At 40.2% G+C, this 17,743-nt stretch overlaps 1 protein-coding gene across 3 annotated transcripts in view; it reads left to right on the top strand.

The window, feature by feature from the left end:
- Positions 1 to 17,743, top strand: part of ATP10B (ATPase phospholipid transporting 10B (putative)) — a 500,197-nt gene that overhangs the window by 346,539 nt on the left and 135,915 nt on the right. For all 3 annotated transcript variants that reach the window (XM_040441995.1, XM_040441996.1, XM_040441994.1), the window contains 2 exons: positions 10,813 to 11,085; positions 13,665 to 13,859. In XM_040441995.1, the coding sequence (XP_040297929.1) occupies positions 10,823 to 11,085; positions 13,665 to 13,859 (458 nt within the window). In that variant the 5' untranslated portion in view covers positions 10,813 to 10,822. The remainder of the gene's footprint in view (positions 1 to 10,812; positions 11,086 to 13,664; positions 13,860 to 17,743) is intronic.

Here is a 17,743-nt window from a genome sequence, read left to right as displayed (position 1 = left end):
GAAATGTGGGTAATTTTATGTTTTAAATATTTTTAAAAAGCATTTTATTTTACTTTTTTAACTTTTTTTTTTCTTTTTTTTGTTCCCTTGGGGGGACTTAAACATGATATTGCTTATACCATAGATTGCTCAAAGATACAGTATGACAATCAAGTTGCTCTCTGATATGTGGGACATGAATGGAGGTTGTACATGGGGTTTTTATTGATGACTTATCCACAGGTCAGAACAAGCACCAGAATTTTTCATTCTCCCATTAGTGTAGGATGAGTGATAGTTTTACAGGTTTAAATATATATGATGCATTTTTAGTGTCTTGTTATTTTGCAGCAGTAACTTGCAAGGAACCATAGTATTATTATAATCTCTGACAAAGGTTAATAATGTCCGCCCAAATTCTTGTTCTGCTGCAAGGTTACTAGTGAGCTAAACAGCATGCGTCACCTGCACAGGAATCCACATGGAAAGCCTCCTGTTCTGTGTACGTAATGATGGAAGAATGTCAGAGGTATGGTAGGTAGTGATAAAATATGTTAATGGGAATACATGTTATTTTTTTCTGCTAGTCCATGCAGAATGTGACTGTTTTTATTCACATTAATTGACTTTAACTTCATAAAGAATTTGGATAAATACTTAGGCCCTGATTTATCAAGATTGGCATGTGTCTTGATGAGGTCTGCTTCATCAGAGGAGGCATTTAAATTATGACGAGGCGTAAAATAAATGAAATGCCTTTTATGGCAGTCTATTTGCCAGACTGTAATCTACGCCAGCTCATAGCGGTTTTGGTTTTGTGACTTAACACCAAACACATGGCATAGGGGTATGATGAACTTTCTCCTTAGACCGTGTGTTTCAGTGCAAATAATTTCTTCTAAAATGCAACTACCCCTACATTAATGGGGATGCCTGACGATATATACCTTATTAGCGCATATGGGAATAATATAGGGATCAAGAGCCCCCCTTCCATGATCCAAAATTGAGAGTCCCTCTGTAAGAGTGGCTTCTACCGTTATGAAACAGGCCTATCCATGCATTACGTTAATTTGAATGGCTGCCATGTATAACCTCATTGTCTGGCATACCTTCCCCCTGTTAAACCTACAGAGCAGCATATAGAACAAAGCTCAAATAATCAATCCATCTCCATTGGGTTATATTTCATTACAATACAAGCTTATAGAGAATGTGTCACCTATCATTTTTTTCTGACGAATCCAGATTTAAAGATAATGGTTCAGTCATCTTCCCTGAGCTGATGCTTATAGTATTTAGAGAGATGCTTTACAACACCACCATGGGGCTAAGACATTGGAGGTCACTCGTTGACTTCTATGGGAGAGTTTTCTGGCTGTGCTCTGTGACCTGTGCAGAGGTCATTGTTACAGGGAGGGCAGTAGATAAGCTGTGCTCATCGCCTATTGTAAATGGTGTATCATCTATTATTTATAGAGGTTTTATCTGTCATTGTAATCCTGCCTATGATAATAAGGTGACTACTAAAAGTCTCTTAAAGGGAACCTGTCACCAGTTTTATGGTGTCCTAACTAAGGGCAACATAAATAAGTGACTGATTCTCTAAGTAAAATGCTGGGTCACTTTCTTTAATTGACCCAGTCAATCTGCCAACATCTTGTATTGAAAAGCTCCAGCTGATAATGATGAGTCCTGAATATTCATGAGCTCCTGACTCTCCCCGCCTACCTGCTGCTGATTGACAGTTTTTTTCCATATGAATCAGCAGCAGATGGGCAGGAGAGTGGCTATATCTCTGAATTAAATATACGCTGGACTCAATGACATCACGCTGGACTCAAATCAGCTCATTAGCATGCAGCATGTGGTATCTTTGTGTGTATATTATAAGATAACCATCTGTCACACCAGTAAGTGAATACATCTAAGGTACTTTTTAGTAGTTAATGATTGTATATAATTAGTTAGATTATAATCAAATATCCACATGACAGGTTCCTTTTAACATGGGCCGACACAGCAGGCAATTATCGGGAGTTAACCATTGCCTACTTGTCAGAGGAGGTGAAAGTTTCATTTATACAAAGTAATACTTCTGTATGGCTGCAGGATTATAGGATTTAAACAACTTGAGTTAAACTATAGGTTTCTTTCTGACACATTCCCTTTAAAATAAAGAGCATCATTTACCTCAGACATTGGGGGCATATTGCTGGGACCCACGCCTATCTTTACAATGGAGCCTACAAATTGAAAGCGGCACACTACATATGCGCGGCCACCCTCTAGTCATTCGTAAGGGAGCACCGGAAATAGTGGAGCGGAGGCCGCACTTCAGTGCATTCATTTCAATGAGACTGCTGAAAATAGCCAAACTCACTGCTCTGCTATTTTCAGCGCTCCCATAGAAATTATTGGAGGGCAGCCTCTCATGCGCAGTGCGCTGTCCTTCACTTTGCTGGATCTGTTCTAAAGATAGGTGCAGGTCTCAGAGGCGAGACCCGCACCTATCAGACATTGGGGGCATATCCTAAAGGTGAGACAACCCCTTTAAACAGTGAATAGTACTAGGGAATAGGGATGAGCGAACTTGTGTTTCAAGTTCGGCGTAGAAGGTTCAGGTTATCTAAGAATTCCATTATGGATTTGGCTACCGCAGACCATAAGTTATGGTCCGTTGTAGTGGAATCCATAAAGGAATTCTAAAATAACCCGAACCTTCTACGCCGAACTTGAAACACAAGTTCGTTTATCCCTACTAAGGAACATTACATAATCATAACATGCACAGTAAGGAGGTACTGACCCATATAATCAGGTACAAAGAAGTGAAGTGAATGGGGAGACACATATACACTCACCTAAAGAATTATTAGGAACACCATACTAATACGGTGTTGGACCCCCTTTTGCCTTCAGAACTGCCTTAATTCTACGTGGCATTGATTCAACAAGGTGCTGATAGCATTCTTTAGAAATGTTGGCCCATATTGATAGGATAGCATCTTGCAGTTGGTGGAGATTTGAGGGATGCACATCCAGGGCACGAAGCTCCCATTCCACCACATCCCAAAGATGCTCTATTGGGTTGAGATCTGGTGACTGTGGGGGGCCATTTTAGTACAGTGAGCTCATTGTCATGTTCAAGAAACCAATTTGAAATGATTCGAGCTTTGTGACATGGTGCATTATCCTGCTGGAAGTAGCCATCAGAGGATGGATACATGTTCTCATTCTGTTTACGCCAAATTCGGACTCTACCATTTGAATGTCTCAACAGAAATCGAGACTCATCAGACCAGGCAACATTTTTCCAGTCTTCAACAGTCCAATTGTGGTGAGCTCGTGCAAATTGTAGCCTCTTTTTCCTATTTGTAGTGGAGATGAGTGGTACTGGGTGGGGTCTTCTGCTGTTGTAGCCCATCCGCCTCAAGGTTGTGCGTGTTGTGGCTTCACAAATGCTTTGCTGCATACCTTGGTTGTAACGAGTGGTTATTTCAGTCAACGTTGCTCTTCTATCAGCTTGAATCAGTCGGCCCATTCTCCTCTGACCTCTAGCATCCACAAGGCATTTTCGCCCACAGGACTGCCGCATACTGGATGTTTTTCCCTTTTCACACCATTCTTTGTAAACCCTAGAAATGGTTGTGCGTGAAAATCCCAGTAACTGAGCAGATTGTGAAATACTCAGACCGGCCCGTCTGGCACCAACAACCATGCCACGCTCAAAATTGCTTAAATCACCTTTCTTTCCCTTTCTGACATTCAGTTTGGAGTTCAGGAGATTGTCTTGACCAGGACCACACCCCTAAATGCATTGAAGCAACTGCCATGTGATTGGTTGACTAGATAATTGCATTAATGAGAAATAGAACAGGTGTTCCTAATAATTCTTTAGGTGAGTGTATATCTCCATAGAGGGTGGGTACTGTGTATATGTGGCATATGCATCCTTGCAATATATTAGTAGCATATAAGTCTAACCACTTGTCTCTATCTGGGAGCAGTTGGCCAAACAGTGATTAGTTGGTATATGATAGGGTAGCAACCTTCCATGTGTAAGCACTAGTGGCATGACTGCGTCATTCACTGCTCCACTGTTCTGTTGTTGGCTCACACATATACTGTACGTACTAGAAATGGGTAAATGGCACAATTGTGCCTCTCTTCATAGAAGTTTTTGGTTACTTCAAATACTACAAAGTGTTGATGATCTGCTGATATTTCTAATGGGTCTTGAGACATGACTCAAACATTAAATGTGCCAGCACCTCATCTGCAGACAGCAGTTTCAGGGTGATTGCACCTGATCAGTGCAAAGCAGTGAGTACTGGCTTAACTTGTGTGACTTATAGGCCTTACATCTGGCTGAGTTATGTCTCAAGGCCTTTTTATAGGGTTGATCATTGACTTATAGGATAGCTGTCTTACATCTGGTGGCATCAGAGGCAGAGCTTAAGAATTATTTCTGGAGTAATGGAGTGCACTTTCTTTCAGTTACTTCCCAGAAACAGTATTTGTATTCTATATCTTTTAGGACATGTGAAAGTCAGAGAAAGGGGGTCCCCTCTAGCCAGTCTGATGGACCCACCCCGTTCACACATTACAATGTTGCTGCATTCTCCTGCAGCATTTAGACACGGATCTGCCAGTAATAAAAACCGGGTCAGATTTTTTCATGGCATAACCCCCTTAAGGTTTAAGCTCATATGCCCTTATGCAAAGTCTATAAGAGCCCTTTTATACTGGCCGAGGACTGGGTTAGTTATTAAGGATGAAGGTATGTACAAACACTTCCTGATAACCCTGTATAAAGGGACCACTAATCACCTGACACATGACCAATCGTTTGTTAGGTGGGCACATCTTTCATGCTGCACGAACATCCTCATTGGCCTTTAGCACATTGCCCTGTGTAAACATCGAATGTACTGGCAACAATACAGGGAGTGCAGAATTATTAGGCAAGTTGTATTTTTGAGGATTAATTTTATTATTGAACAACAACCATGTTCTCAATGAACCCAAAAAACTTATTAATATCAAAGCTGAATATTTTTGGAAGTAGTTTTTAGTTTGTTTTTAGTTTTAGCTATTTTAGGGGGATATCTGTGTGTGCAGGTGACTATTACTGTGCATAATTATTAGGCAACTTAACAAAAAACAAATATATACCCATTTCAATTATTTATTTTTATCAGTGAAACCAATATAACATTCACAAATATACATTTCTGACATTCAAAAACAAAACAAAAACAAATCAGTGACCAATATGGCCACCTTTCTTTGCAATGACACTCAAAAGCCTGCCATCCATGGATTCTGTCAGTGTTTTGATCTGTTCACCATCAACATTGCGTGCAGCAGCAACCACAGCCTCCCAGACACTGTTCAGAGAGGTGTACTGTTTTCCCTCCTTGTAAATCTCACATTTGATGATGGACCACAGGTTCTCAATGGGGTTCAGATCAGGTGAACAAGGAGGCCATGTCATTAGATTTTCTTATTTTATACCCTTTCTTGCCAGCCACGCTGTGGAGTACTTGGACGCGTGTGATGGAGCATTGTCCTGCATGAAAATCATGTTTTTCTTGAAGGATGCAGACTTCTTCCTGTACCACTGCTTGAAGAAGGTGTCTTCCAGAAACTGGCAGTAGGACTGGGAGTTGAGCTTGACTCCATCCTCAACCCGAAAAGGCCCCACAAGCTCATCTTTGATGATACCAGCCCAAACCAGTACTCCACCTCCACCTTGCTGGCGTCTGAGTCGGACTGGAGCTCTCTGCCCTTTACCAATCCAGCCACGGGCCCATCCATCTGGCCCATCAAGACTCACTCTCATTTCATCAGTCCATAAAACCTTAGAAAAATCAGTCTTGAGATATTTCTTGGCCCAGTCTTGACGTTTCAGCTTGTGTGTCTTGTTCAGTGGTGGTCGTCTTTCAGCCTTTCTTACCTTGGCCATGTCTCTGAGTATTGCACACCTTGTGCTTTTGGGCACTCCAGTGATGTTGCAGCTCTGAAATATGGCCAAACTGGTGGCAAGTGGCATCTTGGCAGCTGCACGCTTGACTTTTCTCAGTTCATGCGCAGTTATTTTGCGCCTTGGTTTTTCCACACGCTTCTTGCGACCCTGTAACTATTTTGAATGAAACGCTTGATTGTTCGATGATCACGCTTCAGAAGCTTTGCAATTTTAAGAGTGCTGCATCCCTCTGCAAGATATCTCACTATTTTTGACTTTTCTGAGCCTGTCAAGTCCTTCTTTTGACCCATTTTGCCAAAGGAAATAATTATGCACACCTAATATAGGGTGTTGATGTCATTAGACCACACCCCTTCTCATTACAGAGATGCACATCACCTAATATGCTTAATTGGTAGTAGGCTTTCGAGCCTATACAGCTTGGAGTAAGACAACATGCATAAAGAGGATGATGTGGTCAAAATACTCATTTGCCTAATAATTCTGCACGCAGTGTATGCAAATTGAATGTGCGGACGAACAATAAAAATAAGTTGTTTGTCTCCCATTCCCTTGTTATTGGTCTGGCACCAGCCCATGTAATAGGACTATAATGTTTGGCTATGTGAGAGTTTCAGATCTGAATGTGAAGAATAGAGTTTCCATGCACTGACAGCAAGAACATCTCTTAAAGGGGTTGTTCCACAAATATAAATGTATCTCGCCCAACAGATATCGCTGTTTTCCCAAATACCACCATTTATCAAAACTGCCTTATTCTAAAATTATTAGTCTGCCATTGTATTCTGTTGTAAATTTGTATAAATATTCAGTTGTTGTAGGTTACTTCCTGCAGGAAAGAAGTAGGAATTGTCATTGGTAAGAACAAGGGGCGTTTTAGTGTCACATGATCTGCTGATGTCAAGACACATCTCACTGCCGTGGGACAGCAGACACATGACAAACCATGAAGTAGGATTCAAGCATGGGGGATATGAGAAAACTGCAAATGAGATAAGTTGTTTAAAAAAAAAAAAATCCAAGGAGAAATTGAAGCCAGAGTAATTGATGAAAATACTCTTTATGGCGAAAAGTCGTTTATGGCACAAGCGCTTTAAGAAATAGAACACAAAGTATACTAAAAAGTTGCATAAGTTTGCATTATACAAAATCTATGCTCAATTTACGTTCTCTTTTAGGCTGTAAAGTACTTTAATATTAACATGAGCAGAGCCCAAGTAACAATTATAATATTTCAGAAATGTGCGTTCTGCAATAGCCAGCTAAAATCTAATTATAGATGGTGTATTCATCTGTTGGCTTTTCAGTGGGAAAATTCTTAATTGATTTGCATAGGTCGGTGAACCCTTAATTATTTCTGAAATCGTATATAATGGGGAAATTTGCAAGAGGAGCAAAATATACTGTGATGTTTATATTAAATCCATTGTGACATCAGGTGTATTCATTGAACAATAAATCACAGCACAGCAGAGGGCCACGTTGGAGGACCGTGGAAAGCTATTATTAGTGTAAAAATGACAGAAAATGATTTACGAGCTCAGCTGTCACATGAAGAAAGGATATTAACTCCTATATATCTGAAATATTTTAGATTACCTGAAATTTAGAAAAAAATCTCCTTTATTTGACCTCTTTTTTTCCTCATTTGGAAAATTCTTCTCTTGGGAAGTACCATTGCTGTAGCGTCCATGGAGGCAGTCATCCAGAGTGTACAGAGTCCTAGATGGTAAATCTGTGATGTGTGCAGTAAAGCATGGGCAGCAAAATGTATCCCATGTAATTGGAAAGATCTGTTGATCAGGAAAAGGCATGGTAACAACTCCCATGGAAGCAGCATTTTAGTTATTGTTACATAACATTTGTAAATTTGCCATTTCTGTGTTGAACTCCAACTGTGTATTCTTCAACAACCAATGGGAGAGAGTTTTCAAAATGGTGCAAATGGTTCCAAATCCCCTTTCTCTTTGCACCAGTTTAACCCAATCGTGTACTCAACCCTTCTCAATCGTGTATTCTACAACAACCAATTTGTTTATCAACAACCAATGTCTTCACCCCAGCATGTATTCTACAACAACCAATGTGTTTAATCCAGCCATGTATTCTACAACAGCTATGTGTGAAATCATGATTGTCTTCCTTAACAACCAATATATTCAGTCCTAATCATATATTCTACAACAACTAATGACTTCTACCCCAACCGTCCTACAACAGTGTGTTCAACGCCAACCATGTATTCTACATCAATTTGTATAACCTAACCATATACCGTATAATACAACAGCCAATGTGTTCATTCTCAGTCATGTATCATACACCAACCAATGTGTTTAAGCCAACCATGTACTCTACACCAACCAATGTGCTTAATCCCAATCATGTATTCTACAACATGTATTCTACTGACATCTAAACACACTACGGTAAGTCGTACTCTAGTGCTGTCAATCAAGGGGAGGGTGGTGTTTAGACGTCGCATAGCAGTACTCGTACTGAAAAAGCCTCCTGATGCTCGAAATTGCCTTCCAGCAAAGGAATAAAATATTATTTTATCAACAACCGTGGCGCCGGCAGTGAGGAGAAAGGTATTATTTTAAACTGCAGGATCACCCCTACCAAGCCTTGTGCCTGGCTTAATAGGGGTGATCCTGGTGACAGAGCCGCTTTAAAGCAACTATGTATTCTTCAGCAACCAATGTTTTCCATACCAAACAAGTATTTTTTAACGACCAATGTGTTCAATTCCATTCTTGTATTCTACATGAACCGATGTGATTAACCCAACCATGTATTCTACAACAACCAATTTGGATGGGTTTTCAACATTCCTTTTGCGTGAATATGTACTTTTATTTTGCCAGATCCTTCTAATGCACAGGTGGGGTTTCCCTGTGAAGCTTTCTGCGTTCAGCTACTTCACAGCCTGCCCCTCTGCACTAAGTGTCACTCATCCCATCTGTTCAACCCTAACCATGTTTTGTATACCGCTCAATTTGTTCAGCCATCATTAAGTTCACTCACAACCATGTATTCTACAACAAGCAATGTGTTTAACCTCAATTACATAATGTAGAATATAACACCCAATCAAAGGTGTCCAAGTGTCTCCCTACAAGTTTTTATTTTGTAGTAAAATAAAATTTGAAGAGATTGTCAGCTTTGAAATTCTAGGTTAAATGGGTAAAGTAGACACTTCAAATTGTGTGGAGGTTCAAGCTCTGGGACACACACCAAACCAAAGAAGGATGAGAAGCTCCTTCAGCAGCTTCTTGGTACAACATGTCTTGTCCATTTAGTCATGTCCACCTGCAAATTAAGTTAGTAGGGTTGATGATCCTCCCTTTAGTTACAGGTACATAGGAGTGGCAATGTTGTGGAAAAAATGGGAAACTTGACCCTCACTGATCAGGAAGTGATAACATAGCCTAGCCTTAAGCCATCAGGTGTTAAGAATCAACTATCACTTTTAATAGAGGTTGGGTCACTATAGTAGGACTGTGGTCTATTGATGATAAACAGCAGCTATCTCTCTCTTGAGGACCTACTGTAACACAGTCATTGACAGCCATTTTATTCCAGTGCTACAAGACATTCCCAATCATGATAATTTTTTTTGTGAAGGGACCCTGCTAATGAATATTGGTTGTCCAAAACCAATAACTCCTTTAGGCTTTATTCACACACAGGCTTTTAGTGGCATTTTTCAGCACACTTTTCAAATGTGTGCTAATACAAAGACGCCACAAAAGACAAAAATGCCATAAAGAATACATGCGGTATGGCTTTAATAATAAAAAAAAAAGTGTTTTATGGCTTTTTAGTGGTAAAAACAACCCATAGCATATTTATGCTTAAAAGTTTGGCTGATGTGTTTAAAAAAAAAAAAAAAACACTTTTTGAATTTCCCTCCATTTCAGTGCCCTAGCTCCTTGCTGGTATCTCACTAGTCCCACACTTTGCCGAATAACGGTCTCTGACTGTAAGCCTGATGCCTAGTAATGTTGCATAAAGGGGTTGCCGAGATTTCAAAATCTTGGACAAACCCTAGAATAGTTTAAAGTAAAAAATGTGACCACTGCAGCCAATCACTGTCCTTAGCTGTAGATACTGTAGCTAAAAACAGTGATTGGCTGCAGTGGTCACATGTATCCCGGAACATTACGGCAGTTGTTTATCAGCAAATAGCAGCAGGAATACTGGACCAGTATCACAGACAACAGTGCTGGAGAAAAGGCTGAGAATCACTTTTATTTTATTTTATTTTAATCCTTTCTTGGGGTTGTCTGAGGTTTTGGGGTTACATATATGTGGAATGACATAACGTGACTGCATAAGTTATTGATGGTTGAAGATGTACGTAACTAGATCTGGTTGTTACTCTGTATTTTAGAAACATTCCTGGGTGGTTACATACTCCCCATGTATAATCTCTCTCACACTCTCTCTTTCATCTGAACAAAAGCAACTTAATAAAAACTACTATAGTTTCAAACTTCTCAGAAGTCAAATGCTTTTATATTAAAGAGTTCAATTTACTTCCTTCACAATAAGAACGAGGGAGCTACTAGAGGAATTTTCTAGTTCTGTAGGTCTGTATGATAAATGTTATGTCAATACTGTGTTATTGTTATTATGTGTATTATCATTATGATGGCTAGAAGATCGTGCACATTTTGAGATAGTCGTAGTTCTATGCTGTTGTCTCCATGTTACAACATATGTGTATTGTACATTATGATAGGGCACAACAGTAATAAGATATGTATAGTGCAATTACAGTAAACCAGTACGTGTTGTATGTAACTATTAGTGTTACTTTTTATTTTCTAATATAGCATTTTATCCATGGATTCAAGCTTTTACCGTTGGAAGCAAGTTTTACAAAAAGATTCCTCTTCATGTTCTTCTGAAAGAACTCCTCTTCTTCCACCTAAGAAAAAAGGTCCAATTTACAACTTGAAAAAGCAACGGGTAGTATTTGCCAATAACAGAAAATGGGAAGCAGACTTCAAGAGAGTTTCCAGGTTTTACGATGGAAACAAAATCCAAACGACTAAATATAGTTTTTTAACGTTTCTACCAAAGAACCTATTTGAACAGTTTTACAGGTACTGCTTAAATAAGATATTTAATCAATTTTTTATATAAACTGTGTCTTTTCTTTTTTTTCTCACTAAGGGCCCATTCACACAATGGTATGGCGCCATGCCCGTGTTGCTGACTGCAAATAGCGGTCTGCAAAACACAACCGATTCAACTGCAATATTGATCGTTTCATGAACTATCACCTACTATCGCAGTTGAATCACACTGCTAATTACCACCCCCATAATAACCACCCCCCAGAACATATTGTTGCTGTTACCAGCAACACATTACACTATACACCGCAATACCATAAAGGATGCAAAAGTGAATATACAAAAAGAATATATATGGAGGTGTTGATATTATAATAATAAAAAAAAACTACACTCCACTCCGTTTTCAACAAGCAGTATTTATTATCAAACACAGTGTTACAACAAAAAGCACATATCTTAGTACTGCCATATACTGGTGTTAAAACTGATACCCTCTGCTTAGTCCTGATAGTTTTAATCATACACATTTTTTCATTTCTATAAAAGATGTAGTTTTAGATACATATATAGCTAGGACCCCTAAAGAGATTTCTTGGTCAGAGGACCTTTTTTTTTTTTGTTGTCAGTAATTATCCCGAGGGTCCTAGCAAGGGCCCAAGTGTGTGTTTATAGTAGACAATATACACACAGATATTGGGCTGCATTTAGCTCCACGCCATCTCCGTCCATGCTCACTTATGTCTATTAATTGCACGATAAAGCACACACATACTGCAGAACAGTCTGTTCAAGGAGATGCGTATGTCAATCGAAATAAAATTCACTCTAGTACATTGCCTGAATTAGCGCCACAGGTCCAAATGTGAAGTGGGTAAGGAGATGCGTATGTCCAATATGTCAGTCCAAAATTTTGTATTTATTTTTTTCCATAAAAATATATAACTAGGACAATTAAAATAGTAATGCATTATTTATATTCTGCATGCTTGTATATAATTTCAGAATCTAAAATAAAATATACTGTATTCCCCCTTTTACATTTAGCAACCATATATGTTTCAGTCCTGCTATAAAGAGCAAATTTGTTTGATATTTAAAGGACTCCCAAGTAAAGTAACCCCCATTCTGTCAAATTAGTCAGATTTGCCTTCAAAGATTTCAGGAAATTATATAAGTATAATTCCTGTGGGAGGCACAGGCCTATTTCTAAAAAAATTCACAAGGAATTGTTAAATTGAATAAATTTTTCATCAAAGACACTGGAGGGATTTATCTTTACAGAGGTCTTTTGAATTTAGAAGGAAATAAATACTTTCATTTTAAAGATCAGTGAAGAAACAAATAAGTCTTTATTTTACAAATCCATTTTTATGATTTGTGATTATAAAATTATTGTATTTTCTTGGAAAAAGTGTTTTGTTAAAATTATTTTACATTCTTAAATGAGCTTTATGGCTAGAAGATTCATTGTTAGAAATATCCACCAGGTCCTTGCCTGTAATTCCTTAGTTTTATCAGTACAGATCCGGATTATCTGGAATTATATTTAATACGTCTTTTATTTTCTTGGCTGATCCCTGGAAGTCATTTGAATGTTATAATCTGGAAACTATTTATTTGTTTCAGATTCGGACAGGCTTGTTTTTTTCCCTTTTTATTAAGTGGTAATATACTTTCATATATTATATGATAGGTGACTGTAAATCTAGGACTACGCAGTAGGAGGATTCATAAGGATGCATTAAGACATGCAAACTGTAATATTCCCATTCATATGAACGGGAGACGTTCACTGCACGTGAAAGAGACATAACTCTTGATGTAATCCAGAGAAAAAAATAAGAATATAAAATCCCAGCAAAAAAAGTCAACGGCAAGTTACAGTACACAACAGAGGTCCCAGTATAGCCTTCTCTTTAGAACACTTTGCTTTATTGGTTTTCGGTGCCATGGAAAACAGACAGTGTGGTTCATTGAGTTCTGATAGTGGGAGAGGGTAGTTAAAGAGGACCTGGCTGTAACCTCTTCTGAGGTTACTATTTGCACCCGGCTGTAATAACAATTCTGGAGCATCAATTCTTAACACTCTGTGATATGTCATTCCTTTATTATTCCTGCCAGAAGTTATACATGAATTACTAGCAGTTTGTAATGAAGGTCCAGATATGGGTTAACAATTGGGGGTGTGTCTCTGTACAGTCTGACATTATCCAATCAGTGCTGCCAGCATCAGACTTTGCAGGGACACACCCCTAATTGTTAACCCACATCTGGACCTTCATCACAAACTGCTAGTAATTATTTTATAACTTCTGGCAGAAATACTAATGGCATGAAACAACATACAGTAATGAGGATAGATGCTCCAGAATTTGTACTACATGGGGAATGCAAGTAGTTACTCAAGCTGACATGTCAGGAGAGATTTCAAGTCCTCGAAAACTGGCATTGTAGGCAAACCAACACCTAACAGTCATGAGAGGATTATCTACTTAATTCTCAGCAAACTATATTTTTATACAATGTGCTAATATAATTAGATCAATTGTATGTCGTCTCTATCGGCATGGCTTTGTTGACGGTTTCATCTTTTCCTTACACAGGTCTGCCAACATCTACTTTATTTTCCTTGCAATCTTGAACTGGATGCCTCAAGTAGAAGTGTTCCATAAGGAGATCACGATGGTGCCACTTGTCATAGTGATGCTTGTTATTGCAGTCAAGGATGGAGTGGAAGATTATAAAAGATTCCTCAATGATAGGAAGATCAATAAGAGAAGAACATATGTATATAACAAGTAAGAACAATTCATTACACCCTTGGTACTTACAGAACAATGTTTTTACTCTATGCTACTTTACAACAGCATGTATGTGCAGCTGTTTTTGGCAGCTCTAGTTGGTCCCATCAATAGACTTTGTACCATTCCTGACTGTATAGAGAGGCAGCATCTTCCATATTCTCTGGTCAATGAAACAGGTAGGCCAATTCAGTCTGAGAAACATGCTCCGTGTGCTCCTGATCTTCCGAAGTGCGCTCACAGTCTCATAATTAGTGTTGAGTAAATAAAAAAATATGAAGCGGAATTCAATCTGAAGTTTAGGCAAATTTTGATTAGCAGCAAAGCCAAATTTCCTCACGCTTTGTGGTAATGAATACATTTTTCCTAAAATGGTGGCTGAAAATAAAAAAAATATACTGGTTTCATCCACTTGATTGCGGAGAGGCCGTCTGCTCCGTTTTGATTGAAGAAAACCTGCCAAAGGACCTGCGATGAGCATGAAGAAGTCACCACATGATCACGCAAGCTGTCTGCCCGTCATCACGCTCCCAGAAGGTCCTTTGGCGGGTTTTCTTCAATCACATCTCTCCGCGAGCAAGTGGATGAGGTTAGTATAATTTTATTTATTTTTTTAAACCCCGGATTAACCACCTGAGCACCTGAATGTGAGGCTGTGTGATCCTGCCGCACCACTGGATAGAGTGTAACTGTTATATCTGTGTGGATCTAACCCCTTGGACCACCACTGATTATGGAGACAGGGGCTCTTTGTCACCCGTTTTAGTGGAGTGGTTGTCAAGCATGTATGCTGTCGCTCCATTCACACACTATAGGACGGCCGGAGAGAGCCGAGTACAGAGCTTGGCTATCTCTAGAAGTCCCACAATGTTTGAGTGGAGTGGCAACATGCATGCTTGAACACCACTCCATTCAAATAGGGGACCCTTTTAATATTTTCTAAAAGTTTAGTATTTTGTAGTAGTAGCACTTTTGTTTGAAAAAAATATATACAAAAAAACTGAACTCTTGCCATGTTTCCTGCATACTCCTGAAACAAACTGTGTTGATGAAATGCTGCAGAGAGCCTATGCCTAAATTTCCTCCTGATCCTATTTTCTTGTGGCAGACAGTAGTTAAGTGGGTCAAACTTTGCTTAGGCATTGGAGCGTGGCGTGTCTAATGCTGTTATGTAGACAGAGCAGATAGGTAGAGATTCTCCTGCGGCCAGTTGCCAAAAACAGGTTTGACCTGAGGGGAAATAGTTGATCTTCTTGTCCAGATATAAAGATCATCAGTGATGATGAAAGAGGATAATACACAACCTTCCCCTGCGTACGTGTCTGCCTTTTATTTCATATCTGTGTATTTTATGTGATTTTTTTTTTATTTTATATTCACAAAGATGTACTTGTATTTTTATATAACGTGGCTATGTGTATTATCTAATTTCATTGACATTGGTTATTTGTATTGCTGACCATTTCACATAACGATATAATATCAAAGGCAGGGAAGATAGTAAGGAAGTACAGTAACTGCTGCCATTTTTTACACAGGACGACACAGCAGCAGGTTGTCAGGAGGGAAGCGTTCCTTCTCAACAATTGCCTGCTCGCCATTACATACAGCAATCTCCTCCACAGTATGGTGAGGAGTGATCACTAAGACCTCTTTCACACGGGCGTTGCGGGAAAATGTGCGGGTGCGTTACGGGAACACCTGCGATTTTTCCGCGCGAGTGTAAAACATTGTAATGCGTTTTGCACTCGCGTGAGAAAAATCGCGCATGTTTGGTACCCAAACCCGAACTTCTTCACAGAAGTTCGGGCTTGGGATCAGTGTTCTGGAGATTGTATTATTTCCCCTTATAACATGGTTATAAGGGAAAATAATAGCATTCTGAATACAGAATGCATAGTAAAATAGGGCTGGAGGGGTTAAAAAAATAATAATAATAATTTAACTCACCTTAGTCCACTTGATCGCGAAGCCCGGCTTCTCGTCTGTCTCCTTTGTTGAACAGGACCTGTGGTGAACATTAATTACAGGTAAAAGACCTGTGGTGACGTCACTCCGGTCATCACATGATCCATCACCATGGTAAAAGATCATGCGATGACCGGAGTGACGTCACCACAGGTCCTTGACCTGTAATGAATGCTCACCACAGGTCCTGTTCAGTAAAGGAGACAGAAGGAGATGCCGGTCATCGCAATCAAGTGGACTAAGGGTACTTTCACACTTGCGGCAGGACGGATCCGACATGCTGTTCACCATGTCAGATCCGTCCTTCCGCTATTTCGCCGGACTAAAAAGTCCTGCATGTCCTACTTTTTAGTCCGGCGGCTTTCGCCGTGCACCGCCGTGCTGCGCTGGAGCTCCGCCCCCATTATAGTCAATGGGGACGGTACGGCGAAATAGCGGCAGGACGGATCCGACATGCTGTTCACCATGTCGGATCCGTCCTGCCGCAAGTGTGAAAGTACCCTAAGGTGAGTTAAATTATTATTATTTTTTTTAACCCCTCCTGCGCTATTTTACTATGCATTCTGTATTTAGAATGCTATTATTTTCCCTTATAACCATGTTATAAGGGAAAATAATATTGATCGGGTCTCCATCCCGATCGTCTCCTAGCAACCGTGCGTGAAAATCGCACCGCATCCGCACTTGCTTGCGGATGCTTGCGATTTTCACGCAACCCCATTCACTTCTATGGGGCCTGCGTTGCGTGAAAAACGCTGAATATAGAGCATGCTGCGATTTTCACACAACGCACAATTGATGCGTGAAAATCACCGCTCATCTGAACAGCCCCATGGAAATGAATGGGTCGGTATTCAGTGCGGGTGCAATGCGTTCAACTCACACATGGCATCCGCGCGGAATACTCGCCCGTGTGAAAGGGGCCTAATTCTATCGCTAGTCCCCATACAGAATCATTGTTTGTAGGCAGCAGAGGCTGGTTCAACAGCACAACCTGCTGTTGGGAAACATGGATTTTTGTGTCCACATGAATGCTCTTTTACCCAGCGAATGAGCGTTCTGCTTGTTCAACAAGGTAATCGCGGCACTTTTACACTAAATAATCGCTAACGAGCGTTACTCGTTATTTTGCGGATTGTTGACCCATGTAAAGGGCTCTTTAGTGTTCCTTTAAGAAACAATTATGTCTTATTTTATTCACACATTGGGTAGTGGCAGTTATAGGAGTAAGGCCTCATGCACACGACAGTATTTTTTCACGGTCCGCAAAATGGGGTTCCGTTGGTCCGTGATCCGTGACCGTTTTTTGGTCCGTGGGTCTTCCTTGATTTTTGGAGGATCCACGGACAAACGGATCCGTCCTGACTTACAATGCAAGTCAATGTGGACGGATCCGTTTGACGTTGACACAATATGGTGCAATTGCAAACGGATCCGTCCCCCATTGACTTTCAATGTAAAGTCAGGAGTTAATATACCATAGGATCAGAGTTTTCTCCAATCCGATGGTATATTTTAACTTGAAGCGTCCCCATCACCATGGGAACGCTTCTATGTTAGAATATACCATCGGATTTGAGTTAGATCGTGAAACTCCGATCCGTGTACTTGACTGCCCCCTGCTGCCTGGCAGCACCCGATCTTTTACGGGGGGCTGTGATCCGCACAATTAACCCCTCAGGTGCCGCACCTAAAGGGTTAATTGTGCGTATCATAGCCCCCTGTAAGAGATCAGGTGCTGCCAGGCAGGAGGGGGCAGACCCCATCCCTCCCCAATATTATATTCATTGGTGGCCAGTGCGGCCTCACATCTCCCCCCCCCCCCCCCCCCAATTAAAATCACGTTCCGAATCCCCCATCATTGGTGGCCAGTGCGGCCTCACCTCTTCCCCCCCCCCCCCACCAGTTAAAAT

The sequence above is a fragment of the Bufo bufo genome, chromosome 1 (genome assembly GCF_905171765.1).
Source record: "Bufo bufo chromosome 1, aBufBuf1.1, whole genome shotgun sequence".
Lineage (NCBI taxonomy): Eukaryota > Metazoa > Chordata > Amphibia > Anura > Bufonidae > Bufo > Bufo bufo.
This window is presented reverse-complemented; position numbering and strand designations above follow the sequence as displayed.